The sequence below is a fragment of the Hylobates moloch genome, unplaced genomic scaffold (assembly GCF_009828535.3).
Source record: "Hylobates moloch isolate HMO894 unplaced genomic scaffold, HMol_V3 SCAFFOLD_15, whole genome shotgun sequence".
Taxonomy (NCBI): Eukaryota; Metazoa; Chordata; class Mammalia; order Primates; family Hylobatidae; genus Hylobates; species Hylobates moloch.
This window is the reverse complement of record NW_026652290.1, coordinates 2,280,439-2,307,710: the sequence shown is the minus strand read 5'-3', so window position 1 is coordinate 2,307,710 and position 27,272 is coordinate 2,280,439. Positions and strand designations below refer to the sequence as shown.

Sequence of the window (27,272 nt, the reverse complement as noted above, 5' to 3'; positions counted from 1 at the left end):
CTATCTCTTTATGTCTTTATTCTTTTTAAAAAGGGAATTCACTCTAAGAATCTCCTGAGAAGTTGCTGGCCCCACTCTGAGCCAGCTCTGGGTCCTTGGATGTCTGATACGTGGTGGGCGAACCTCTCCCGTAAACAGGGGCTAGGAAGGAGCGGGGTGGGATGGGGCTACTACGCTCGGGAGGTGGGGTCCCCAGGCCCCTCCAGCTCGGGGAGGCCCTGGGCCTTTTGGTGGCGTTCTTTTATGATTTTCACGTCTTGCAGCCCCGTGGACTGCAAGATAGAGCATGGGTCGCTCTATCTAGCCAGTCGCACTGAGGTCTGGCACCTCCTCGGTCCCCATCCCCTCCGTCCCCACCACCGCTCGCCCCTCCACGGTGGTGGGGACTCGACTAGGCCTGGAGGGCGGCCTGGAGGAGGCAGACGGCCTGCGCGTGCCTCCGTGTGCGCGCTCACCCTGGCAAAGCTGAGCTCCTCGGCGGCATCCTTCGTGATACTCCCAGTCCGCACCCTATCGAGCGCCCGCACGCCCACCTCCTGCTCCTCCGGCCACTCTCGCACAGCCAGGTCGAGCCCGCTGGCCTGGGAGAAGTGCTGCACGTGCGTGGCGATGCCCTGCACCTGGCCGTCCACGCGCTTGAGCTGCTTGCTCAGGTCCTCCACCTGGCCGCCCAGGTCCTTCACTTGGCTCTCCAGCGCTGACGAAGGCTCTCGGCCCACGCCCCTGCGCTTCTCCCGGGGCGCCCCCTTGGGCACCTCCTTGGGCGCGGGCAGGTGTGGGGTGCCGAGAGAGCTCCGGACGGACTGCAGCGAGTGGCTGGGCTTGGGCGACGAGGCCTGGAAGTCGATCCGGGTATTTTGGAGGTCAAGGTTCTTGAGCATGGCCACGATGAGCGTGTGCAGGGCCGTGAAGTTGACGGCGCCCACCTCTGGGGTGCCGATGGAGAGGTCCGCCAGCTCCCGGAGGGAGATTGTGGTCGCGGGCGGCATCGTGGCTGTCAGGAGCTGTGTGCCGCCGCGGGGCGCCGGCCGACCACTTCCCGCTCACTGCGCGTCGCGCCTTGGGGCCTTTCGGGGCCCTGCGAGGTCCTCGGGGCGCCCCTGCCCCGGGTCCCGCCGCGCCGGGCGAGTCACTGGACGCAGCTCTTGCCTCCAGGGAATCTGCGCCTCCGCTCCCCGGCGGGGTCCGCCATGGCCACCCCTCCGCTGTCTGTCGCCAGGCTCGGGTCCCCGAGCTGGAGCCCTGGACTCCCAGTCCCCACGCCGGCGGACGTTTGAGACGTGGGGGCCCCCGCGTGCCCCGAAGATTACAGGTAAGAACACGCCTCACTGTGAGCCAGGGGCGGAAGCAAAGGCCACCACAAGGATCACAAGGGGAGCCTTGGCAACAGGGGCTGAGGAGGCCTCCTAAGATTCAGCTAGACTCCATCCATCCCCTTAACCTAGAAAAGCCAGGATTCACTCACTCTTGGCGGGGCCACTTAAGGACAAAAAGACCTGAGGGTTTCCTGGCAACCATGCTTTGTGTCATCAGCTGCGTCCATTCCACAGAGTGGTGGCCCTATGTCTAAGGGATGCAGTCCTGGGGCCTTAGTCCCCTGCAGACAGTCCACATATTTTGTTCAATCAAAGGTGAAGCAACTTGGAAAATACAACCCACTCACTACTCAGGCAGTTCCAATTAGCCACCAGACAACTAATTGGTGGCTAATTGTCCCTTTTCTGTGCTGCCATAATTTTTTTTTTTACTTTTGGGAGGGAGTCTTGCTCTGTCACCCAGGCTGTAGTGCAATGGCATGATCTCAGCTCACTGCAACCTCTGCCTCCCGGGTTGACGCGATTCTCCTGCCTCAGCCTCCCAAGTAGCTGGGATTACAGACGCGCGGTACCATGCCCGGCTAATTTTTTGTATTTTTAGCAGAGATGGGGTTTCACTATGTTGGCCAGGCTGGTCTTGAACTCCTGACCTCAGGTGATCCACCCGCCTCGGCCTCCCAAAAGCGCTGGGATTACAGGTACAGGTGTAAGCCACTGCGCCCAGCCTGCCATAAATTAATTGATCTCAAAAAACGGCCAAGTTTGGTGGCTCACACCTGTAATCCCAGCACTTTGGGAGGCCTAGGCGGGTGGATCACCTGAGGTCAGGAGTTCAAGGCCAGCCTGGCCAACATAGTGAAACCCCATCTCTGCTAAAAATACAAAAAATTAGCCGGGCATGGTACCGCGCATCTGTAATCCCAGCTACTCGGGAGGCTGAGGCAGGAGAATCGCGTCAACCCGGGAGGCAGAGGTTGCAGTGAGCCGAGATTGCACCATTGCACTCCAGCCTGGGCGACAGTGCGAGACTCCGTTTCAAAAAAACCAAAAAACACTCACCTGGTCAAGTGTCCATGCTTCAGCTCATTACAAAGCAGGATTAAACAGCACAAGACAAATCTGGTGTTAAAAATTGAGACATGACTTCCCTATACCAGATTCTTCCCAAAAACGTATAAATAAAACTTCCTAACAGAAGCGCAGCAAGGCTACTTGAAGAGAACCTATGAGTGTGTGCCATGCACAGCCAGCCTCCTCCGTGAGCTCTCCATCTGCAGATTTAACCAACCAGGACTGAACACGTACAGATTTCTGTCATGATTCTCTAAACAATACAGCATGATCACCATTTACACAGGATATTGCAGTAGGTATTACAAGTCATCCAGGATGTGCATAGCTTCTATGCAGATACTACACCATTTTCTATCAGGGACTTGCACATCCATGGGCAGGAGGCTGAGTCCTGGAACCAATCACCCAAGGATTGTAAGGAATAACTGTACTATTTTAACTACTGTTCAAGTTCAGATTTTTCACTTCAGCCTGAGTGGTACTGTTTATTTAATTGAAGGATTTTCTATCATCATTATATTCCAGTAACTTGGTACACAGCAGGCCTTTAAGGGATTATCAAAGTAACTAGTTCTTTGCAGTTTTTTTTTTTTTTTTTTTTTTTGAGATGGAATCTTGCTCTGTCACTTGGGCTGGAGTGCAGTGGCACAATCTCAGTTCACTGCAATCTCTGCCTCTCGGGTTAAACCAATTAATTCTCCCGCCTCAGCCTCCCGAGTAGCTGGGATTACAGGCGTGCACCGCCGCCCCCCCACCCCCCAACACCCGGCTAATTTTTGTATTTTTAGTAGAGACAGGGTTTCACCATATTGGCCAGGCTGGTCTCAAACTCCTCACCTCAAGTCATCTACCCACCTTGGCCTCCCAAAGTGTTGGGATTACAGGCGTGAGCCATGACGCCCGGCCTCTTTGTAGTCTTTTTATGCTTTTAACTTAGCTGGGCTAATTTTTGTATTTTTAGTAGAGATGGGATTTTGCCATGTTGGCCAGGCTGGTCTCAAACTCTTGACCTCAGGTGATCTACCTGCCTTGGCCTCCCAAAGTGCAGGGATTACAGGCATAAGACACGATCCCTGGCTTTTTTTTTTTTTTTTTTTTTTTTTTTTGAGACAGGGTGTTGCTCTGTCACCCAGGATGGATGGCAGTGGTACACTCATAGTTCACTGCAGCTTCAACCTCCTTGGCTCAGGCAATCCTCCCACCTCAGCCTCCCAAGGTAGCTGGAACTACAGGCACATGCTACCAATGCCTGGCCAATTTTTGTATTTTTTGTAGAGATGGGGGGTTTCGCCATGTTTCCCAGGCTGGTCTCAAACTCCTGGGCTCAAGCAATCCTCCTTGCCTCAGCCTCCCAAAGTACTCAGATTATAGGCGTGAGCCACCACACCCAGCCTTTTTTTTTTTTTTTTTTTTAAGATTTAAAATATAGTATTCAACAAGGATTTAGCTTCAACACTTAGGAAGAGGGTGGAACCTGGGAAAGTGTTTGTGTCCAGCCACAGACCTGACTGCTGTTCTGTATCCATGGTCTTCTGCCATCTAATGAAAAGACTAGCAAGACAACAAATTCTTTTATTTGCAACTTCAGAGCCACTCAGATACCCAGAGGTGGGATGCTATTTTCTAATCTGATATCCTTGGGAGATGTAACAACATGAATGCTTCATATTTCAATGGCTGTAGGCATAACAATTTCTGAAAGAAAAATACGATTCTCTATAAAAGACTTGAAGTTGATTTGGGAGAGGCCAACTGGATAGTAATAGGGCCACAGGCGCTCAGCTTCCCTAACCAGGTTCAACATCAATACCTCCATTTCCCTGGAGCTGAAACAACTAAATGAACATTATAGAGTTAAGACTTTATGTGCCTTTAACTCCTCTTTAGTATCAATAAGATTTTCAGATTATTTTCAAGAAAGCAGCTAGAACTTTTAAGGAACAGGACTGATGGCAGCAGAGATGTAAGGCCATTTTATGATATTTATCCATTAGCTCTGTCTTCTTCCTGACTCTTTTAATCCCTCCTCCCCATGAATCCGGGCAAAAGAGAATATCTAACTCCAGGCTGTTTCCAGTCCTCCCTTGCAAGGAAACACTGTATCACTCATGGCACTGCTTTCTCCACGTTTCCCTCAGGAGGTCCAGGGTTGAGACCCTAGTGAAAGCTAGTCATCCACAGTGATGTTTCGGAAAAGGTAGGCCATGGACTCTCCATTGTGGATTCTCCGAATGGCTTCAGAAAGAATCAAACTGATATCCACAGTCTTTATCTTGGGGCACTGCAGCTTCTGAACCTCATGAGGGACAGTATTCGTCACCACCACCTAGTCACACAGTGATGGAAAACAAATACTGTTACTGAAGTCTGTTCCAAACTGGTTACACAGAAAAGCTTATCTAACATTGAGTCCCCACAGCCTAAGTTCCAAACTACAAAACCTTGTTCTACTGAGTATAGTTTTTATAAACCAAACTTAACTAATTTTATGCAAAGGAAAAGTTACATGGCCTCAGAACACAAGACGAAAATCTTAGGAATGGCATGGTCTCCACCCAGAAAAACAGTGAGCCCCAGTGCTATGCAAAACTCTCAGATCATAAGGGAAGAATTCCAGCCTCAAGAGAAATGCTCCTAGGGTGTCAAATTAAAGTACCCAAGCAAACTGTTATGCAAATAGACATATACAGTCCCTCAGCATAACTCTCAACTTATGATAGGGTTATGTCTGGATAAACACATTGTTATAAGTTGAAAATATTTTAAGTAGAAAATGCATTTAGGCTGGGCACAGTGGCTCATGCTTGTAATCCTAGCACTTTGGGAGGCCGAGGCGAGTGGATCACCTGAGGTCAGGAGTTCGAGACCAGCCTAGCCAACATGGTGAAACCCCGTTTCTACGAAAAATACAAAAATTAGGCCTGGTGGCCGACGCATGTAATCCCAGTTACTTGGGAGACTGAGGCAGGAGAATCACTTGAACCCGGGAGGCAGAGGTTGCAGTGAGCCAAGATTGCTACACTGCACTCCCAGCCTAGGCAACAGAGCAAGATTCCATCTCAAAAAAAAAAAAAAATGCATTTAATACACCTAAGCTACTAAACATCATTAACTTGGCCTAGCCCTACCTTAAACATGCCCAGAACAGTTACATTAGACTGTAGTTGGCAAAATCATCTAGGGCAAAGGCTTTCATTTTATAATAAAAGCGATTATTTTAAAATAAAGTGTTGAATATCTCAAGTAATTTATCGAATACTATACATTACATCGTAATTGCAATGGTTTTGCATCATCATAAAGTCAAAAAATTCTAAGTTGAACCATGGTAAGTCGCAGACTATCTGTATTCCTAAACATGTATCTGTACCAACAAACTGCTAGCCAGCAAAAGCTAGAAATGCTACAGACGGATTAAGCAATTTAGTATTGACTGAATCATTTTATTATTCCCAGAAAACACAGCAGCAAATCTTGGCTCAAGATTTAGAAGCAGCCTGACCTCGTCTACGGAGGACTCCTCAATCAGGCGGGGGGCCTCTGCAGACAGGATGCCGTGGGTGGCCATGACGTAGATCTTATAGGCGCCTCTCTCTTTCAGGATCTCCGCGGCAGCAACAAAACTCTCCACATCGTCAATAATGTCATCCTGGGAGGAGAACAGAGTGAGGTGGTAGGAAAGAAACACCCTCTAGCCCAGACTCTCAATGCACACACCACCCTACTCTTTTCTGCACTCAGTTTCAGAGGATTTCTGATGGAAAATCAGAGCTGTGTGCCTGGGTCAAAGACCGAGCATCCAGAAATGGCAACAGAAGTACCTGACGGTACCTTGTGTGTCTGTCAGAGGAGGGCACAGTCAAGCACCTGTGACATTACGGTTGGAGCTAAGGATTGCCAACACTCATTTTCCTGTTTCACATTTCTGGTTAATCCCACATAGCCAACGTTCCATTTATTTTTTTTTCAAATAGACCGTGGCATGAGAAGAAAACTGAAATAAAGTGTGCTACTGCAAAGGACTCGTGACCCACTAGCCAGCAGATATTTAGAGCTGGGAAAAAAACTATGTCAACATGCAGAACGAGTCTGCATGGGGACACCCATTCTTAGTCGTGAAAACGGAACAGCTCATCTTCAGTTCATCTTTCGGCCCTTACGCTCAAGCATGATTAGGCGAGCTGGTTTGAAGAACCTAGAATCCACACGATGAAGGTGAAGGTGCTGAATATTCTCATGGGAGTACTGTGCTCATTTCCTATCTGTAGGTTATACTTTAATGTGTGTTAACCAGGATACAGGTTTCTGCCACTTGGCACAAGGGAGTTTGGGTGAGAAAGGATACATGGATCCATTCGGATCATCGTTCCTAGAAATACAGTCCCAGAGTAGACAACCTACTGACCAAGAGCCAGGAGTGTCACCTCTGCACATGGATGACAGACACATAGCCATACCACGATGATTGCAATGCGGCCTCCAACATCTCCAACTACAGTTATCGGTGGCTTCTCTTTGGCCATCATCACTAGCAAAACAAAACAAATTGTAAGATCTCATTCATTCATGTATCACTAGAGAAATGTAATCACAACCTAATTCCCTGGAAATGGTGGCAAAACCACTATACAGACAAAAAACAAACAAACCACGCAGATTCCCCCTCAATGAACCTGCGATCTCTCAGAAACAGCAGCATTGGCCAAAAGAAACAGAAGGCACACCATACATGTTACTTTGAATTTTCTAGTAGCCACATTAAAAACAGATGAAATTAATACATTTTATTTTATGCAATTCCCAAAATATTATAATTTCAACATGTAACTGATATAAAAATGTATGTATGTATGTATGTATTTTTTGAGATGGAGTTTTGCTCTTGTTGCCCAGGCTGGAGTGCAATGGCACGAGCTTGGCTCACTGCAACCTCCGCCTCCTGGGTTCAAGCAATTCTGCCTCAGCCTCCCGAGTAGCTGAGATTACAGGCATGCACCACCACACCCAGCTGAGTTTTGTATTTTTAGTAGAGACGGGGCTTCTCCACGTTGGTCAGGCTGGTCTCAAACTCCTGACCTCAGGTGATCCACCCACCTCAGCTTCCCAAAGTGCTGGGATTACAGGCGTGAGCCACCACGTCCAGCCTGATATAAAAATTAATGAGATGTTTTACACTTTTTTTTTTTTCAGAGGGGATCTTGCTATGTTGCTCAGGCTGGTCTCAAACTGGAAGCAAGCAATCCTCCTACCTCAGCCTCCCAAAGTGCTAGGATTATAGGCATGAGCCACCGCACCCAGCTTTACACTTTTTTCCTATCAAGTCTTCTCTACTTGGTGTGTATTTTAGACATACAGCACTTCTCAGTTGAGACGAGCCGTGTCTCATGAGCTCAGCAGTCAGCACAGTGCACAGCACAGCTGGAAAGACACGAACCAGCAGAGCATGGAAGATTCTGCCAACATGGAGAAGCTGCACCGCAATGCTGTGCAGATAGAAACCCCACTCTCACAGAGACCGAGAGATATGCAGAAGGAACGCCGCTCTGTAGACCGTGCAGATAGAAACCCCACTCTCACAGAGACCGACAGAGACATGCAGAAGGAATGCCGCTCTGCAGAAAGCAAAACAGCGAAAAGCTGCCAGATCATGAGATGGCTTTATGTTATTGTCTTCCAATGTCACCTTATTTGGACAGTGTAACCTTACTATCAGATATCTGCACTACTGACATAATCAGAGTTTCCTCAAAATCAGGAACTTGAAGACAATAACTCCAGGCCCATCATCTTTTCCTGATTTAATTGGTGCCTAAAGTAGAGACTTTTATCTGACTGTAAAATCTGCATCTGAAGAAAGGCTATGAGTGTACAAAGGAAACTACAGGATAAAGAAAGGAAATAAGATTTTATCCTCAAAAGGAGGTTAGTAAACAGAGAAGAAAAACAAAGACTATTTCAGAAGAATAGGCTAAGTATTCTTTCTTTAAACTTTGTTATTATTCTGAAATATTTATTAGGCCAGTAGTGGGGGAAGCGAAAGAGAATAAAATTCAGGTAACAAGAGTTTAGTGACTACCAACAAACAATTTTGGCAGATTCCCACCAAAAGGCACTGTGTATCTCAAAGAACAGGTGTTTTTCTCTGTATACTGGCAAATCAGTTGAGCTGAAATTCAGCACTACTTTATACATTTCAACAGACATGTATTTCCTGATTTCGCATCCTAGAAACAAAGACAACTTCTTGAATTTGGGCAAGACAAGAAGGCTTTGTATATAAAATCACTTAAAATGGGGGGTGGGGGGTTTCAAACCACCACCATTAGGAGCAGCTTCCTGAGATTCTGTTTTTAAGTTAAACCATGTAAATAGGTGGTTATGTTGACCTATCCACTTTTTTTTTTTTTTTTTTTTTTTGAGAGTCTCACTCTGTCTCCCAGGCTGGAGTGCAGTGGCACGATCTTGGCTCACTGCAACCTCTGCCTCCCAGGCTCAAGCGATTCTCCTGCTTCAGCCTCCTGAGTAGCTGGGATTACAGGCACGTGCTGCCATGTCTGGCTAATTTTTTGTATTTTTAGCAGAGACGGGGTTTCACCATGTTGGCCAGGCCACCTTTGAGAGGCCAAGGCAGGTGGATCACCTGAGGTCAGGAGTTCAAGACCAGCCTGGCCAACATGGTGAAATTCTGTCTCTACTAAAAATATAAAAATTAGCCAGGCATGGTGGCACACGCCTGTAATCCTAGCTACTCAGGAGACTGAAACAAGACTTGCTTGAACCCAGGAGGCAAAGACTGCAGTGAACTGAGATCGCACCACTGTACATCAGCCTGGGCAACAGAGTGAGACTCAGTCTCAAAAAAAAAGAAAGATTGCAAGCCAATACCCCTCATCAAATATCAATGGAAATTCAGCTCTAGTTTGATGCGGAAAACATCACAGTATTTGTGTTTACTTTTTTGCAACCCTACCTCCCGCAAAGAACTATCGTTAGTTTCGCATGAAAAACCTAGGCACTGCTAGGAGGGAGGCTAAAAAAGGCTAAAATGAAAGCCTTTCTGCCCAATATACTCATTCCCTGCTGATACTGCCTTTAGGTTCTGAATAAAAGTGAATACATAATTTGGTGGCTGCCACAAACAGAGACAGACTTTATTATTACAGGGTAGAAAAAAAATGACCAACAGTTTTTGAATAGCTTACCCAAAAAATAAAACACCAAAAATTCCAGTTTTCATACAAGGTCAAGAATAGAGTGCTAAAACGACCCTAAGTTTAGATTCTGCTCTCTCTTTCCATTTTATCAAACAAAATCTAATCCATGAATAAAATAAATTGTACAACATTACTTGTGGCCAGAAATCACTGTGAAAACTATATCAACTGCAGTGAAAATGTTTCCAATTCATCAAATGATTTCCAATGTTCTTATGAAGGACGTAGGAAGTTGTCTTTTGCTTTTAAAGGTAGCATTTTCCAAGTAAAATAAAGCTGCAATGACAACCCTCCTTACCTTACGCACGCTTCCATCACAAGTACAAGCACCTGCACACATGTGCACACGTTTACTCTTTCCTGGGAGCCAATTAACCAAACCTTCCTCTGCTAAAGTAAACAGCAAAAAAGAACTATGAGCAAATTCATTCCTTACCCATTTTGACCTTTGTCTATTTCTAGTTCAATGAAATGTCAAACCATATCAACAAACTGACATTAAAAAGAGACGAGTGGCTGGGCGTGGTGGCTCATGCCTGTGATCCCAGCACTTTGGGAGGTTGAGGCGGGCAGATCACCTGAGGTCAGGAGTTGAAGACCAGCCTGGCCAACATAGCAAAAACCCTTCTCCACTAAAAATACAAAAATTAGCCAGGCGTGGTGGTGCACGCCTGTAATGCCAGCTACTTGGGAGGCTGAGGCAGGAGAATTGCTTGAGCCCGGGAGGTGGAGGTAGCAGTGAACCGACATCGTGCCACTGCATTCCAGCCTGGCCGACAGAGCAAGACTCTGTCTCAAAGAAAAAAGAAAAACAAACAAAAAAACAAAAAAAACAGTCAGGAGTGGTGGCTCACGCCTGTAATCCCAGCACTTTGGGCCAGAGGCTGAGCCGGGCGGATCACCCTGAGGTCAGGAGTTTGAGACTAGCCTGACCAACACAGAGAAACCCCATCTCTACTAAAAATACAAAATTAGCCAGGCGTGGTGGCGAATGCCTGTAATCCCAGCTACTCAGGAGGCTGAGGTAGGAGAATCGCTTGAACCCCAAAGGGAGAGGTTGCAGTGAGCCAAGTTCACACCACTGCACTCCAGCCTGGGCAACAAGAACAAAACTCCGTCTCAAAAAAAGAACAAAACAAAACAAATACAAAAATTACGTGGTGGCTCGCGCCCATAATCCCAGCTACTTGGGAGGCTGAGGCAGGAGAATTGCTTGAACCCGGGAGGTGGAGGTTGCAGTGGGCTGAGATCGCCCACTGCACTCCAGCCTGGGTGACAGAGCGAGACTCCATCTCAGAAAAATAAAATAAATTAGATGAATAAATAAAATGAGGTCTTCTGTAGAATAGAAATGAACTGGTTTCAAGCTCATAACCCCTATCTACAAGCAAACAAATCAAAATTTACATTTAACAGATGCTCAAGAGGTGCCAATGTCTGTTTTCACTTCAGTGGTGAAAACCACATCTTCACTTGTGAAATTAAGAAGCCAGGAAAAGCGAGCCAGAAAAAGTGACCTCCTCTCACTTTTGTGATCCAAACTTACTTTTCACCCCTGTGGCAAATGTAGTCTTCTTTAGCAGAACCCCTGACATATAATCTTTTCAAGTTTGTTAGATGTCCTTGCCCATCATCTGTATCAAGTCTACCAATAAGATGGAAAAGATTTAAGGTTTCACTCCTTCATTCATAAAACTTCTCCCTTAACAAATTACTCTAAAATGAGCTTCTCAGCCTTAGCACTACTGACATTTTGGACTGGGTGATTATCGCACTGCAGGATGCTGAGCAGCATCCTGGCCTTTACCTATGAGATGCCAGCAGCACCCCAGCTCCCATGGTTGTGACAACCAGAAACATCTCCAGACATTGCCAAATATCCACTATGAGGCAAAACTCACCCGTAGGCAAGAAGTAGTGCTCTAAAGAATGGGTTTGGCCAGGTGCGGTGGCTCACGCCTGTAATCCCAGCACTTTGAGAGGCCGAGGCGGGTGGATCAGGAGGTCAGGAGTTCGAGACACGCCTGGCCAAGATGGTGAAACCCCATCTCCACTAAAAATACAAAAACATTAGCTGGGGGCGGTGTCAGGCACCTGTAATCCCAGCTACTCGGGAGGCTGAGGCAGGAGAATCACTTGAACCTGGGAGGCAGAGGTGGCAGTGAGCTGGGATCATACCACTGCACTCTAGTCTGGGTGACAGAGCAAGACTCCATCTCAAAACAAAACAAAAAAAGAATGGATTTGAGGAAAATAAAATAGTTCATCTTCCTAAGAAATGCAAAGATTCCAAGGTTGAATATTTATTCTGTCATAACCATTCTAAGATCTTAATCTTCATTACCAACCAATGAACCACTGGCACACACTGGATAACTGACACACAGATGTGAAGCATATTTAATTGGGGAGGTGCAATTTATTACATATACAAGAAACAATTTTTTCAGAATTTTCTTGGCTAAGCCTATTAAAGAGAATCACAGAAAGCAATGTGATGATAACTGTGAAAGTTGCAATGTAAACACACCAGTATGTCTAGAAGTAATGCATTCTTTTCCTGTGACACACAAAGATGACTGCCAGGGAAACCATGGTTATGACCGTTAAGCAACAAAGCAACATCCTCAGAATAAATAATCTCACCATATAAAATACTCTGATAATACAACATCTATCAAAATAACCTCTGACCCAGTAATTTTATTTCTTGGTCTTTTTTTATTTTTATTTTTTTGAGATGGAGTCTCACTCTGTTGCTCAGGCTGGAGTGCAGTGGCGTGATCTCAGCTCACTGCAACCTCCACCTCCTGGGTTCAAGCGATTCTCCTGCCTCAGCCTCCCAAGTAGCTGGGATTACAGATGTGTGCCACCACTCCTGGCTAATTTTTGTATTTTTAGTAGAGACGGGGTTTCATCATGTTGGTCAGGCTGGTCTCGAACTCCTGACCTCGTGATCTGCCTGCCTCGGCCTCCCAAAGTGCTGGAATTACAGGCATGAGCCACCACGCCTGGCCTATTTCTCTGTCTTTATCCCACAACATACTCAGCCGCTTACAAAAGGACATTAAATCAAGGTAACTCACAGGTAGTAACGTGGGGTAACTGAGCATGTCCACCCTGAGCCCAAATCTTGGTTTCTAAATACCATTCTCAGCTGGTCTGATGCTAATGGGTTATCAATACTTATTAATATTAGTGTCACTAAAAAGTTGGCATACAATCCAGCACTACTAAATCTGACCGATTTATTTTTTTTTTCTAGACGGAGTCTTGCTCTGTCACCCAGGCTGGAATGCAGTGGCACCATCTTGGCTCACTGCAACCTCCGCCTCCCGGGTTCAAGCAATTCTCCTGCCTCAGCCTCCTGAGTAGCTGGGATTACAGGTGCCCACCACCACGCTCGGCTTTTTGTATTTTTAGTAGAGACAGGGTTTCACCATGTTGGCCAGGCCGACCTCGTGATTCACCCTCCTTGGCCTCCCAAAGTGCTGGGATTACAGGCGTGAGCCACTGTGCCTGGCCTGACTGATTTTTAAAAATAAATAAATACCATTCTCCACTAAAGGTATAAAGACTCCTTGGAGAAATGGCCAAGTACAGTGCTAAGAAAGTACAAGATGAACACGGGGCGTGGTTATAGCAGAAAAGTAAGGGAGTCTCCAAAAGTGTTGGGGACATGCCAAAAGAACACAGGAGGCAGCTGGAAGGAGCTCTCTCTGGCCAAATATGAGACAAACTGAGCATTAAAATAAATGTAGGCTGGGTGTGGTGGCTCACATCTGTTATCCCAGCACTTTGGGAGGCTGAGGCAGGCGGAACACCTGAGGTCAGGAGTTGGAGATCAGTCTGGCCAACATGGCAAAACCCTGTCTCTACTAAAAAAAACAAAAATTAGCCCGGCGTGGTAGTGCACACCTGTAATCCCCGAAACTTGAGAGAATGAGCCACGAGAATCACTTGAACCTGAAAAGCAAAGGTTGCAGTGAGCCGAAATAGTGCCACTGCACTCTAGCCTGGGTGAGAAAGGGAGGGAGGGAGGGAGAGAAGGAAGGATGGAAGGAAGGAAGGAGAAAAGAAGAAAAGAAAAAGGAAACGAAAAGAAGAGAAGAAAGGAAAGGAAAAGGAGAGACAGAGAGAGAGAGAAAGAAAGGAAAGAGAGAGAGAAAGAAAGAAAGGAAAGAGAGAGAAAAGGAAAGAGAGAGAGAAAGAAAGAAAGGAAAGAGAGAGAGAAAGAGAGAAAGGAAAGAGAGAGAGAAAGAGAGAAAGGAAAGAGAGAGAGAAAGAGAGAAAGGAAAGAGAGAGAGAAAGAGAGAAAGAGAGAAAGGAAAGAAAGAAAAAGAAAGAAAGAAAGAAAAAGAAAGGCATACTTCATTTTATTGCACTTTGCTTTATGTTGCTTTGCAGATAATGCTGTTTTTTGTTTTTTGTTTGTTTGTTTTTTTTTTTTGAGATGGAGTCTCCCTTTGTCGCCCAGGTTGGAGTGTGGGAGTAGTGGCACGATCTCGGTTCACTCCAACCTCTGCCTCCCAGGTTCAAGTGATTCTCCTGACTCAGCCTCCCAAGTAGCTGGGACTACAGGCACACACCACCATGTCCCGCTAATTTTTTTTTTTTTTTTCTAGTAGAGACAGGGTTTCACCATGTTGGCCAGGCTGGTCTCGAACTCCTGACCTCAGTTGATGCACCCACCTCAGCCTCCCAAAGTGCTAGATTACCAGATAATACAATTTTTACAAATTGAAGTTTGTGGCAACCCTGTGTTAAGCAAGTCTATGGGCGCCATTTCTCTCGCTCTCTCTTTTTTTTAAGACAGGGTCTTGCTCTATAACCCAGGCTGGAGTGCAGTGGTGTGATCTCGGCTTACTGCAACCTCTGCCTCCTGGACTCAAGGGAACCTCCCACCTCAGCCTCCCGAATAGCTGGGACCACAGGTGCATGCCACACCTGGCTAATTTTTTGTATTTTTTGTAGAGACCAGGTTTTGCCATGTTGCCCAGGCTAGTCTCGAACTCCTGGGCTCAAGTGATCCTGCCACTTTGGCCTCCCAAAGTGTTGGGACTACAGGCATGAGCCACCGTGCCCAGCCTGGGTGCCATTTTTCTAACAGCATGTGCTTGTTTCATGTTTCTGTGTCACATCTTGGTAATTCTTGCAATATTTCCACTTTTTCCAATATTGTTAACATCTTTTCTGGTATCTGTAATCAGTGATCTTTGATGTTACTATTGCAATTGTTTTGGGGCAGCATGAACCATGCTCATATAAGACAGCAAACTGGCTGGGTGCAGTGGTGGCTCACACCTGTAATCCCAGCACTTTGGGAGGCTGAGGCAGGTGGATCATGAGGTCAGGAGTTCAAAACTAGCCTGCCCAACATGGTGAAACCCTGTCTTTACTAAAAATACAAAAATTAGCTGGGTGTGGTGGAGCACACTACTCAGGGGCTGAGGCAGGAGAATTACTTGGACCCGGAAGGCGAAGGTTGCAATGAGCCGAGATCCAGAGCGAAACTCTGTCACAAAAAAAAAAAAAAAAAAAGACAGCAAACTTAGTAAATGTGTGTTCTGACTACTCCACTGACCTGCTGTTCCCGTCTCTCTTCCTCTTGTTGGACCTCCCTATTCCCTGAGACACAATATTTGAAATTAGGCCAATAACCCTACAATGGCCTCTAAGTATTTAAGTGAAAGGAAGAGCCCCATGTCTCTTACTTTAAATCAAAAGCTAGAAATAATTAAGCTTAGTGTGTCAAAAGCCAAAAGCTACACCTCTTTAGTCAAACAGCCAGGTTGTGAATGCAAAGGAAAAGTTCATGAAGGACATTAAAAATGTGACTCCAGGGAACACACAAATGATGAGAAAATAAAACAGCCTTATTACTGATACAGAGAAGTTTGAGTAATCTGGATAGAAGATCAAACCAGCCACAAAATTCCCTTAAGCCAAAGCCTAATCCACAGCAAGGCTGGTTCATGAAGTTTAAGGAAAGAAGCCGTTTCCGTGACCTAAGTGCAAGGTGAAGCAGTAATTGCTCATATAGAAGCTGCAATAAGTTACTCAGAAGATCTAACTAATTGATAAAAGTTCAAACAATATCAAACAACAGGCCATGCGCAGTGGTTCACCCCTGTAATCCCAGCACTTTGGGAAGCTGAGGCAGTTAGATCATTTGAGGTCAGGAGTTCGTGACCAGCCTGACCAATATGGTGAAACCTCATCTCTACTAAAAATACAAAATTAGCCAGGCATGGTGGCGCACGCCTGTAATCCCAGCTACTCGGGAAGCTGAGTCAGGAGAATCACTCGAACCCACGAGGCGAAGGTTGCAGTGAGCCGAGATCGTGCCATTGCACTCCAGCCTGGGTGACAGAGTAAGACTCCATCTCAAAAAAATCAAACAATAGTCTTTCAACAGCTCTGATGGAGATATACAAGGAGATTAGTGTTGTTTTCATGCCGGCTAATACAACATCCATTCTGCAGCCCGTTGAACAAGGAGTAATTTCAACTTCCAAGTGTTATTATTAAGAGTAATAATAATAAGGTGATCCTCCCACCTCACCCTCCCAAACTGTCGAGAATACAGGCTGAGGCGGGAGGATTACTTGAGCCAATGAATTTGATACCAGCCTGGACAACAAGACAAGACCCTGTCTCTACTAAAAATTTCTAAAAATTAGCTGGGTGCTGGGCACAGTGGCTCATACCTCTAATCCTAGCACTTTGGGAGGCCAAGGTGGGTTGACTGCTTGAGCCCAGGAGTTCACGACCAGCCTGGGCAACATGGCAAAACCCTGTCTCTAAAAAAATACAAAAATTAGTCAGGTGTGGTGGCACGCGCCTGTGGTCCCAGCTTCCAAGCTACTCGGGAGGCTGAGGTGGGAGGATCACCTGAGCCCAGGAGGTAGAGGCTGCAGTGAGCAGTGATCGCACCACTGCACTCCAGGTCTGGGCGAGAGAGGGAGATCCTGTCACTGTACTCCAGCCTGGACAGCAGACAGAGACCCGTCTCTAAAATAAAATAAAAAGAAATACATTTGGCTGGGCGTGGTGGCTCACGCCTATAATCCCAGCACTTTGGGAGGCTGAGGCAGGCAAATCACCTAAGGTCAGGAGTTTGAGACCAGCCTGGCCAACATGGTGAAACCCTGTCTCTATTAAAAATAAAAAATTAGCTGAGCGTGGTGGTGCACACCTGTAATCTCAGAAACTCGAGAGAATGAGGCACGAGAATCACCTGAACCTGGAAAGCAGAGGTTGCACTGAGCCAAGATAGCGCCACCGCATTCTAGCCTGGGTGACAGAGCAAGACTCTGTATCAAAAAAAAAAAAAAAGAAATACATTTTAGAAGACTATAGATGCCATAGATAGTGATTCCTCTGAAGGACCCAGACAAAGTAAATTGAAAATCTCTGGAAAGGATGCACCATTCTAGATGCCATGAAGAACATTCGTGATTCATGGGAGGAGGCCAAAATATCAACATTAACAGGAGTCTGGAAGAAGTTGATTCTAACCCTCATGGATGACTCTAAGGAGTTCAGGGCCTCCATGGTAGAAGTAACTGCAGATGTGGTGGAAATAGCAAAAGAACTAGAATTAGAAGTGGAACCTGAAGCTGTGACTGGGCTGCTTCAATCTTATGATAAAACTGTAATGGATAAGGAGTTGCTTTTATGGATAAGCAAAGAAAGTGGGTGTTTTTTGTTTTTTTTTTTTTTAAATGAATCTACTGCTGGTGAAGATGCTATGAACACTGTTGAAATGAAAACAAGGATTTAGAAGTATTACAAAAATCATTTGATAACACAGTGGCAGAGTTTGAGAAAAGTGACTACAATTTTTAAAGTAGTTCTTTCAGCTGGGCGCAGTGGCTCACACCTGTAATCCCAGCACTTTTGGAGGCTGAGGCGGGTAGATCACCTGAGGTCAGGAGTTCGAGACCAGCCTGGCTGACATGGTGAAACCCTGCCTCTACGAATAATACAAAAATTTGCCGGGTGTGGTGGCACACATCTGTAATCGCAGCTACTCGGGAGGCTGACCAGGAGAATTGCTTGAACCCAGGAGGCAGAGGTTGCAGTGAGCCGAGATGGTGCCACTGCACTCCAGCCTGGGAAACAGAGTGAGACTCTGTCTCAGAAAAAAAAAGAAAGTAGTTCTTTCTTCTGGGTAAAATGCTATCAAACAGATCCTTTTGTAGTTCGTAAGTGTGATCATTGGGTGTTCATGCTCACATGTGAGATGTGCCATCCTTGAACCTTGTTAGAACATCAGCACATCACCTGGCTGACATTTTTAAAAATGCTGTCGGCCGGGCGCAGTGGCTCACTCCTGTAATCCCAGCACTTTGGGAGGCTGAGGTGGGTGGATAATCTGAGGTCAGGAGTTCGAGACCAGCGTGACCAACATAGTGAAACCCTGTCTCTACTAAACACAAAAAAAATTAGCCAGGTGTGGTGGTGCATGCCTGTAATCTCAGCTACTTGGGAGGCCGAGGCAAGAGAATTGCTTGAATCCAGGAGGCAGAGGTTGCAGTGAGCCAAGATTGCACCACTGCACTCCGGCCTGGGCAACAAGAGCGAAAACTCCATCTCAAAAAAAAAAAAAAAAAAAAGCTATAAAACAGCATTACATGCTACAGAAAAACCTTTTGTGAAAGAAGTCAATCATGAGGCAAACTTCATTACGAAATTGCCACAGCTGGGCACAATCACTCTTGCCTGTAATTCCAGCTACTCAGGAAGCTGAGGTATAAAAATTGCCTGAGGCTGGCAGGGCAGGGTGGCTCACTCCTGTAATCCCAGCACTTTGGGAGGCAGAGGCGGGTGGATCATGAGGTCAGGAGATCGAGACCATCCTGGCTAACACGGTGAAACCCCGTCTCTACTAAAAATACAAAGAATTAGCTGGGCGTGGTGGCGGGCGCCTGTAGTCCCAGCTACTCAGGAGGCTGAGACAAGAGAATGGCATGAACCCGGGAGGCGGAGCTTGCAGTGAGCCAAGACTGCACCACTGCACTTCAGCCTGTGTGACAGAGTGAGACTCTGTCTTAAAAAAAAAAAAAAAAAAGACCAACCTCGGAAACAGACCTCATCTCTTAAAAAAAAAAAAAAAAGAAAAGAAAGAAATTTCCATAGCCATCCCAACTTTCAACAACCACCACCCTGATCAGTCAGCAGCCATCAACATCAAGACCCTCCACCAACAAGATGGAGGCTCAGATGACTGCTAATTTTTTTTTTTTTGAGACGGAGTCTAGCTCTGTCACCCAGGTTGGAGTGCAGCAGTGTGATCTTGGCTCACTGCAAGCTCCACCTCCATTCTCCTGCCTCCATGCCATTCCCTGCCTCAGCCTCCCAGTAGCTGGGACTACAGGCTCCCGCCACCACGCCTGGCTAATTTTTTGCATTTTTTTAGTAGACGGGGTTTCACAGTGTTAGCCAGGACAGTCTCGATCTCCTGACCTCGTGATCTGCCCGCCTCGGCCTCCCAAAGTGCTGGGATTACAGGTGTGAGCCACCGCGTCCAGCCAACTGCTGGTATTTTTTAGCAGTAAAGTATTTTTAAATTAAGGTATGTACATTGTTTTTAGACATAATGCTATTGAGCATTTAATAGACTACAGTATAAACATAACTTTCACATGCGCTGGGACACCAAAAAATTCATGAGACTCACTTTATTACAATATTCACCTATTGCAATGGTGTAGAACTGAACCTGCAATATTTAAGGTATTCCTGTGACGACAATGAATTATAACCCACTGAATGAAATAGGTCTATGAATCCATACTGATATAAATGAAGAAATGAATAGGGAAGAGAAAGCTTTCTTGCATTAGAAGGTCAACCAATAAATGTAGAAGGAATGATAGAGTTAGAAAAACGAACACTGACAACAATCACAGTCAATAACTGATTCAGGCAAGAATCATCAGTAGATGTTCATTTTGATGAGAAATAGAATATTTACAGTTAAAACATAGTCTTAACATGAGGTAGTATTAATTACAAAGAGGAAAAAAAAAAAAAGAGTAACTTCACAGTTGAGAAACCTGCCAGAGAAACCTTAACCAACTTATCAGAATGCACATCACCAGTAATCGGACACATCACGTGTTTCCTGTGATTTTTCTGCCAAAAATGCATAACCTGAATCTAATCCCGAGGACATAAACAAGCCCCAATTAAGGGATAGTCTACAAAATCACTTGATCGCACTGTTCAAAAGTATCAAGGTCATAAGAAACAAAGAATAGAGCAGCCATTCCAGATTAAATGAGACTAAAAAGAAATGACAACTAAATGCAATGTGTGACCCTGGGTTAGGTCTTGGACAAGAAAACAAGTTTATTCTTTTGCTCTAAAGGACACTGCTGGGACCACTGGTGAAACCTGAGTAAGGTCTGTAGATTACAGTGTTATAGCAATGTTAGCTTCCTGAGTCTGATAATGATACTCTGGTTATATAAGAGAACCTTTTGTCTTACAAATATACACGAAGGTATTTAGGAATAAAGGGACATTACATCTGTAACTTACCCTCAAATGGTGAAAAAAAACCCGTGTATATATGTGTTAAATGTAGGGACTCCGAGTGAAGAGCATATGCTAGAAATCTGTACTGTTCTTTCAACTTTAAGTCTAAAGTCAGTTTAAAATAAAAAGCTAAAAATGCAGAATACGGCTTGGCACGGTGGCTCACACCTGCAATCCCAGCACATTGGGAGGCCAAGGCAGGCGGATGACCTGAGGTTAGCAGTTCGAGACCAGCCTGACCAACATGGTAAAACCCTGTCTCTGCTAAAAATACAAAAATTAGCTGGGTGTGGTCGTGTGTGCCTGAAGTCGCAGCTACTTGGGAGGCTGAGACAGAAGAACTGCTTGAACCCAAGAGGCAGTGGCTGCAGTGAGCCAAGATCATGCCACTGCACTCCAGCCTGGGCAACAGAATGAGTTCAGTCTCGAACAAAATTAAAAAAAATAAAAATAGGCCGGGCACAGTGGCTCACACCTGTAATCCCAGCACTTTAGGAGGCCAAGGCAGGCGGATCACAATGTCAAGAGATCGAGAACATCCTGGCCAACATGGTGAAACTTCGTCTCTACTAAAAATACAAAAATTAGCTGGGCGTGTTGGCACGCACCTATAGCCCCAGCCACTGGGGAGGCTGAGGCAGGAGAATCGCTTGAATAGGGGAGGAGGAGGTTGCAGTGAGCCAAGGTTGCACCACTGCACTCCAGTCTGGTGACAGAGTGAGACTCCGTCTCAAAATAAATAAATAAATAAAAATAAAAGTTACCTGATCCCCAAAGCCTGGTATTTGATCAACAGCTGTCATCCAGCTTACCATAATATAAAAGCTTAAGATTTCACACCATCACACATACAACTTTTTTACTAAAGCTAAAATTATCGAACACTGTCTGAATGCTGAGTGCTACGCAGAACTGTCCATACACAGTCTACAAATGTGTATAACACAACTTCCTTTTACAAAGGAGGAAATCGGGCCTGGCATGGTGGCTCAAGTCTGTAATCTTACGTAATCTTGGCATTTTGGGAGGCCACGACAGGAGGACTGTTTGAGCAAAGAAGTTCAAAACCAGCCTGGGCAATGTAGGGAGACCCTGTCTCTATACAAAAAAACGAAAACTATCCAGGCATGGTAGTGTACCCCTATAGTCCCAGCTACCCAGGAGGCAGAGGTGGGAGAATCACTTGCACCCAGGAGGTCAAGACTGCAGTGAGCCATGACTGTGCCACTGTACAGAGCAACAGAGCAAGATCCTTTCTCAAAAACACAGGCGGAGGATAGCAAATACCATTCCATTATTTAAAAACAACAAGACAGCATATATCTACAAGGTTGATAACTCCTAGCCATTTATACTACTTAAAACTTTCTTCAGGGCCAGGCGCAGTGGCTCATGCCTGTATTCCCAGCACTCTGGGAGGCCGAGGTGAGCGGATCACGAGGTCTGCAGCGGATCACGAGGTCTGCAGCGGATCACGAGGTCTGCAGCGGATCATGAGGTCTGGAGTTTGAGACCAGCCTGGCCAACATAGTGAAACCCTGTCTCTACTAAAAATAAAAAAATTGGCCAGGCGTGGTGGCACATGCCTGTAATCTTAGCCACTCAGGAGGCTGAGGCAGGAGAATTGCTTGAACCCAGGAGGCGGAGGTTGCAGTTAGCCAATATCGCGCCACTGCACTCTAGCCTGGGTGACAGATTGAGACTCCGTCTCAAAAACAAAACAAAACAAAACAACAACAACAAAAAACCCAACAAAAAAAACTTTCTTCAGTTTACAAATAAAATAAAAACACAGAGCTCATCTTACACGGCAACTCCAGGCCTGGGTGCACAGTAGCGTTTTTGACCATAGGCGGGGAGTGACGACCATCGTCCATGTCCAGTTCCGTGCACTGAGCTTCCCCGTGGATGACGGCCAAACCCAGACGCAGTCTCTCCGCATAGGACTGGGCCCTAGAAGGACAAAGGGAAATGGTGAAACTGACAGGAAGAAATCCCACGCATCACTACTGCATCACTTTTTAACCATAAAATGAAAACATTGAACGTTTCAGGGACATACAAAGGCATTATTTATATAAATGAGAATGTGAGGCCCAGGCCAGAATGTAAATGCCTCAAAGGGCACGTGAGTTAGGGTTTGGGATTGTATCTGATTCTAGACATTTTTTTTTTTTTTTTTTTTTGAGACAAGGTCTCACCGTCACCCAGGCTGGAGTGCAGTGGCGTCAACATGGCTCACTGCAGCCTCAAGCTCCTGAGGCTCAGGTGATCCTCCCACCTCAACCTCCCGAGTAGCTGGGACCACAGGCACGTGTTGCCACAACTTGCTGATTTTTGTATTTTTGTAGAGACGGGGCCTCACTATGTTGCTCAGGCCAGTTTTGAACCCCTGGGCTCAAGCGATCTCCCGCTTTGGCCTCCCAAAGTGCTGGAATTACAGGCGTGAGACACCCCGCCCAGCCCTGATTCTAGATAATTTTGATTCTATCCTTTGTCCAATATTCTGATAGTCATCTTCAGAAGAAAGAACAACGTTAAAAACCATTGCCTGGGCCGGGCACAGTGGCTCACGCCTGTAATCACAGCACTTTGGGAGACCAAGGCGGACAGATCACTTGAGGTCAGGAGTTCAAGATTAGTCTGATGAACATGGTGAAACCCCGTCTCTACTAAAAATACAAAAAGTTAGCCGGGAGTGGTGACAGGCGCCTGTAATCCCAGCTACTGGGGAAGCTGAGGCAGGAGAGCTGCTTGAACCCAGGAGGTGGAGGTTGCAGTGAGCCGAGATCACGCCATTGCACTCCAGCCTGGGAGACAGAGTGAGACTCTCTCAAAAAAAACAAAAAACAAAACAAAACAAAACAAAAAAAACCATTGCCTGAAAAATGCTCATAGCCTCATTGCTTTCCTTTCTCTGAGAACTTGAAGGAACTTTGTTTTCCCAGAGGAAAGATGAGGAACTCAGGGATCACGTGTGCTGTCTGGGGGCTGGAGATAAAGCTGTGTGTGGTATGGGACATGGCAACGATGGAGGGGTTAACATGAGAGCCAGTGGGCTTTCAAGGGCCACGAGTGACAGCCTCTGAATTCCAAAGCAGCTCATTCTGACTTTGGGAGCGCTCAGGAGGGATCAGGACCCACGTCTGGCTTACTTACCTCTTTGCGGCATCAGGAGACTTAGCTACAATGACTGCATTTCTGTAATTTGGAATCTAGATTTGAAGGAAAAATAGAAAATACTGAAAAGTTATCAGAAAATAACACCTGGATGCTGGTATTCAAGTTTGCCCTCTAATAATGATCCAAACTAGTCATCAAATATGCTAGAATTTTAGTCACAAGTTTTAGATTTTTCAATATTTATCAATTAACATCACTGCAAAAAGCACTCCTACATCAAGAATTTTTAAAAAATAATTCTTAAAACCTTCATTTTAGAAAACATAAGCAAATTGCTAAAGATATGTAGGAAAAAAATCTGTTTTGTGTCTTTTAAAGCTATGATCCTCCACGACTAAGGCTGACCCTGTCTGCTGCCTCAGGCGTTGCGACTTAAGGGAGAGCCCATTTGATGTGCCTTCCAATATTGAAATCTGATACCAGAGAATAACTAAATAAGATCTCTTTTGAGGACAATGGGGTGTTTGCTGGTGGTTCCTCACTTCTTCCTGGATATACTGAAGCAGGAAAGGTGAGGCTCTAAGGTTGTCCACGGGAAAGCTGAAAAAGCCTTGTATTTCCTTTTGATGAAGATCCATAGTGATAATGTGAGTTAAACCTGAAATTTTAAAACAAAAAATTACAAAGTTCACCCCTACAGGTTAATGGCTACAGTGGACCTAAACTAGATGCTCAACTCCTGCTTCCTACCAGCAGACTGAAGACAGGGGGTACTGTGATTAAGCACTGCAGTCACTGGCTTGATTGTTTACCTTAATAAAGCTTTAATGTAGAGAAGGCTACAACCTTCCACATGGACAAAGAACTAAAGCTGAGAAAGTGGGGATTATTGGCTTTTGGCTTGGTCTGGAAAATTGAGAAAAGAATAATGTGGCAGAAGCAAAAATATGAATATGGAATTAATACCGAAGAGATGTAAAAAACAGTAAGGCCTTGATTAAAGAATCCTGAAAGAAAGGATAAAGAATTGCAGCGAAGGCAAAAAGTAGTAAGAACACAAAAGCAAAATAATAGACATATTAGAAGAAAAGAAACTCATATAACACAAAGATATTGAAGCTTAGAATAATTTCTGTACGTAATAAAGAATGTTTCAAGTATTCTTAAAGAAAAACAATTAAGAGATACTCTTATCATCAAGAGTACTAAAGAGGAAAAGGTACATATATAAACACATTGCGAATGGTCAAAGGTCACAGCAAAACTTCCAGGGCATAGAACCAGTATAACTTGTTCTTTCCAGAAACATTTACTTTTTTGGAGAGAATGAAATTCACATACATTTGACCATCTGGATTTATGGGTTCCACGTGTGGATTCAATGAAACACAGGCTGAAAAGGTAGTTAGGCCTACAATGGTTGTGTCTGTACTGAGCACGTATGAAATTTTTTTCTCATCATTATTCCCTAAACAAGACAGCATAACAACAATTTACATAGTGTTTATATGGTATTAGGTATTTAAAATAATCTACAGATGACTGTGTTGGTTATATGCAAATACTATGGCATTTTATATGAAAGACTTGAGTATCTTTGGGTTTTGGTATCTGCTGAGGAGCCGGGGAAGGGGGAGATGGGTTCCTGGAACCAGTCCTATAAGGATATCGAGGGAGGACCATACATTTCTTTCTGAGGACCCAAATATATGTTAAAGTTTTAGAATAGACATCAGATGAATAGAAACCCAACTGTAAAATACTACCTTGATTTACAGGCCAGAAAGTGTGCCCCCGCTACATAAGGAGAATAAAGCAATGAAAATGAGCCGCTATGTAGAAAGGCAAGGGTGGGGGAGAGGCAGTAAAACAAAATCCAGCTTGAATACTATGAACAAAAATGGAATTTAGCTAACAAAGCAGATACAGAAATCTAGACCCGAAGATCAAAAGATCACATAAGAATGCCAAGACTGTCAGCTAAGAATTTAGCGATGACAAGATGAAACAGAAAATATGTGACAGATGACAGAGAAGACACTAAAGCAATGATATTCTAAAGTAGGACGAAGCGAATAAGGGAAAAAAAAGAATTTCTAACCAAGCTCACATATCCTTAGCCAAAACTGTTCAAAAGGAAACAAACACTCAGATCCCAAATCGGATATCTGAGGTATGAACTAAGCCCAACTAGGAAAGAGTCCTAAAGGATCACGCTGGAACCCCAGGGCCCCCGCGCACACTCACCTGCTTTCGCCAGCATGGATGCTAGGAGCTTGCACACAATGGAACCCCTCTTCCTCATCTTGCTCTGCTTGCTGTAGGGGAAGTAGGGGATGACCCCAATAATATTCCTGGCACAGGCAGTCTTCAGTGCATAAGCCATGATGAGCAACTCCATCACAGCTGTATTCACATCTCTGAAACAGTCAAAGTTTGTATTTGGGGATTAATTCCATTTATTAACCCCTAGAAAAGATCTTGACTTTATCAACTTAACATGGGCTGCCCAGACGGGTGTTGTGGGAATTTTACCATCACACTAGCTTACAATGGCACCTCATGAAGGCAGGGGAAGCCTTCCGACTTTCTGTAGCTGAGTAAGCCCCAGCTTTCATCTGAGTGTACTCCTATTCACAGCACAGTTAACCCACGCTCACATTTGCCTGAGTCTCCTGTGTCATAGCCGGTTACTGCAGTGGCATCTGAAGCAACTGCTGGTGACCAGAGTTACCCAACACCTGCTGGCAGCCTCCCAGGGATTTGGGCTTAGGCCAGCATGAATGCCAAGGGAAACCCACCTGCCCTTCCATTTAGCTGCCATTAACAGGAAGATTTGGTCTCTTTCCATTGAGTGTGGGGAGGTCTTGGAACATAATTTTTTTATTTTTGAGACGGAGTCTCACTCTGTCGCCCAGGCTGGAGTGAGTGCAGTGGTGTGATCTCAGTTCACTGCAACCTCCGCCTCCCAGGTTCAAGCAATTCTCCTGTCTCAGCCTCCCGAGTAACTGGGATTATAGGCGTGCACCACCACATGTGGCTAATTTTGTATTTTTAGTAGAAACAGGGTTTCTCCATGTTGGTCAGGCTGGTCTCGAACTCCTGACCTCAGGTGATCCACCCACCTCGGCCTCCCAAAGTGCTGGGATCACAGGCGTGAGCCACTATGCCCAGCTGGAACTTAATTTTCAAAAACCTCCCTGGAGGCCGGACGCAGTGAATCACCTGCTTCATAAACCAGATCCCAATATCCACAATATGTTTGGAGTCAGTTAATTTCAGTTTGAAGCCCAGATAGTAAAACATTAATGAGCAAGATAAACAATTTTTGAGAAGTCTTGATTTCAGGGTAACATTCCTTTCATTAACTGAAAGCATTACCTGTTCAAGTAGTGAGTTTTTTTTTTTGTTTTTTGTTTTGTTTTGGAGATGGAAATTCATTTTTGTCACCCAGGCTGGAGTGTAATGGTGCGATCTCGGCTCACTGCAACCTCTGGCTCCTGGATTCAAGCAGTTCTTCTGCCTCAGCCTCTCAGGTAGCGGGGATTACAGGCACCCACCACCACGCCCAGCTAATTTTTGTATTTTTAGTAGTGATGGGGTTTCACCATGTTGGCCAGGCTGGTCTTAATTCCTGACCTCAGGTGATCCATCCGCCTAGGCCTCCCAAAGTGTTGGGATTACAGGCATGAGCCACCACACCCAGCCTCAAGTAGTGGGTTTTTAGCTGGCTTTGTCATAGACAATACACAAGTGGACCAAGTGCAGTAGCTTATGCTTGTAATCCCAGCACTTTGGGAGGCCAAGGCAGGAGTATTACTTGAAGCCAGGAGTTTGATACCAGCCTGGGCAACATAGCAAGACCTTGTCTCTAAAAACAAAATACCATTTAAAAATCAGCCAGGCACGGTGGGCGCTCACCTGTAGTCCTAGCTATTTGGGAGGCTGAGGTGGGAGGATCCCTCAAGCCCATATAATGAGTTGTGACTGTGCCACT

The 27,272-nt window shown here is 45.4% G+C and overlaps 2 protein-coding genes and 1 non-coding gene across 5 annotated transcripts in view; 1 reads left to right on the top strand and 2 right to left on the bottom strand.

Annotated features, from left to right (window-relative positions):
* Positions 1-296: 296 nt before the first annotated feature.
* On the bottom strand, positions 297-1,740 carry QRICH2 (glutamine rich 2). Its single transcript, XM_058428769.1, has one exon. It carries the CDS (start codon positions 987-989, stop codon positions 297-299), a length of 693 nt encoding a protein of 230 aa, XP_058284752.1. The 5' UTR covers positions 990-1,740.
* Positions 1,741-3,948: 2,208 nt separating this feature from the next.
* PRPSAP1 (phosphoribosyl pyrophosphate synthetase associated protein 1) overlaps positions 3,949-27,272 on the bottom strand; it is a 42,013-nt gene continuing 18,689 nt past the window's right edge. For all 3 annotated transcript variants that reach the window (XM_032176729.2, XM_032176728.2, XM_058428386.1), the window contains 7 exons: positions 25,523-25,695; positions 23,818-23,933; positions 23,312-23,367; positions 21,960-22,105; positions 6,848-6,918; positions 5,893-6,039; positions 3,949-4,716 (listed from right to left, as the gene is read on the bottom strand). In XM_032176729.2, the coding sequence (XP_032032620.1) occupies positions 4,558-4,716; positions 5,893-6,039; positions 6,848-6,918; positions 21,960-22,105; positions 23,312-23,367; positions 23,818-23,933; positions 25,523-25,676 (849 nt within the window). In that variant the 5' untranslated portion in view covers positions 25,677-25,695 and the 3' untranslated portion in view covers positions 3,949-4,557. The remainder of the gene's footprint in view (positions 4,717-5,892; positions 6,040-6,847; positions 6,919-21,959; positions 22,106-23,311; positions 23,368-23,817; positions 23,934-25,522; positions 25,696-27,272) is intronic.
* On the top strand, positions 17,800-17,903 carry LOC116484388 (small nucleolar RNA U13). Its single transcript, XR_004252560.1, has one exon. It is a non-coding gene; the product is annotated as a small nucleolar RNA U13 (small nucleolar RNA).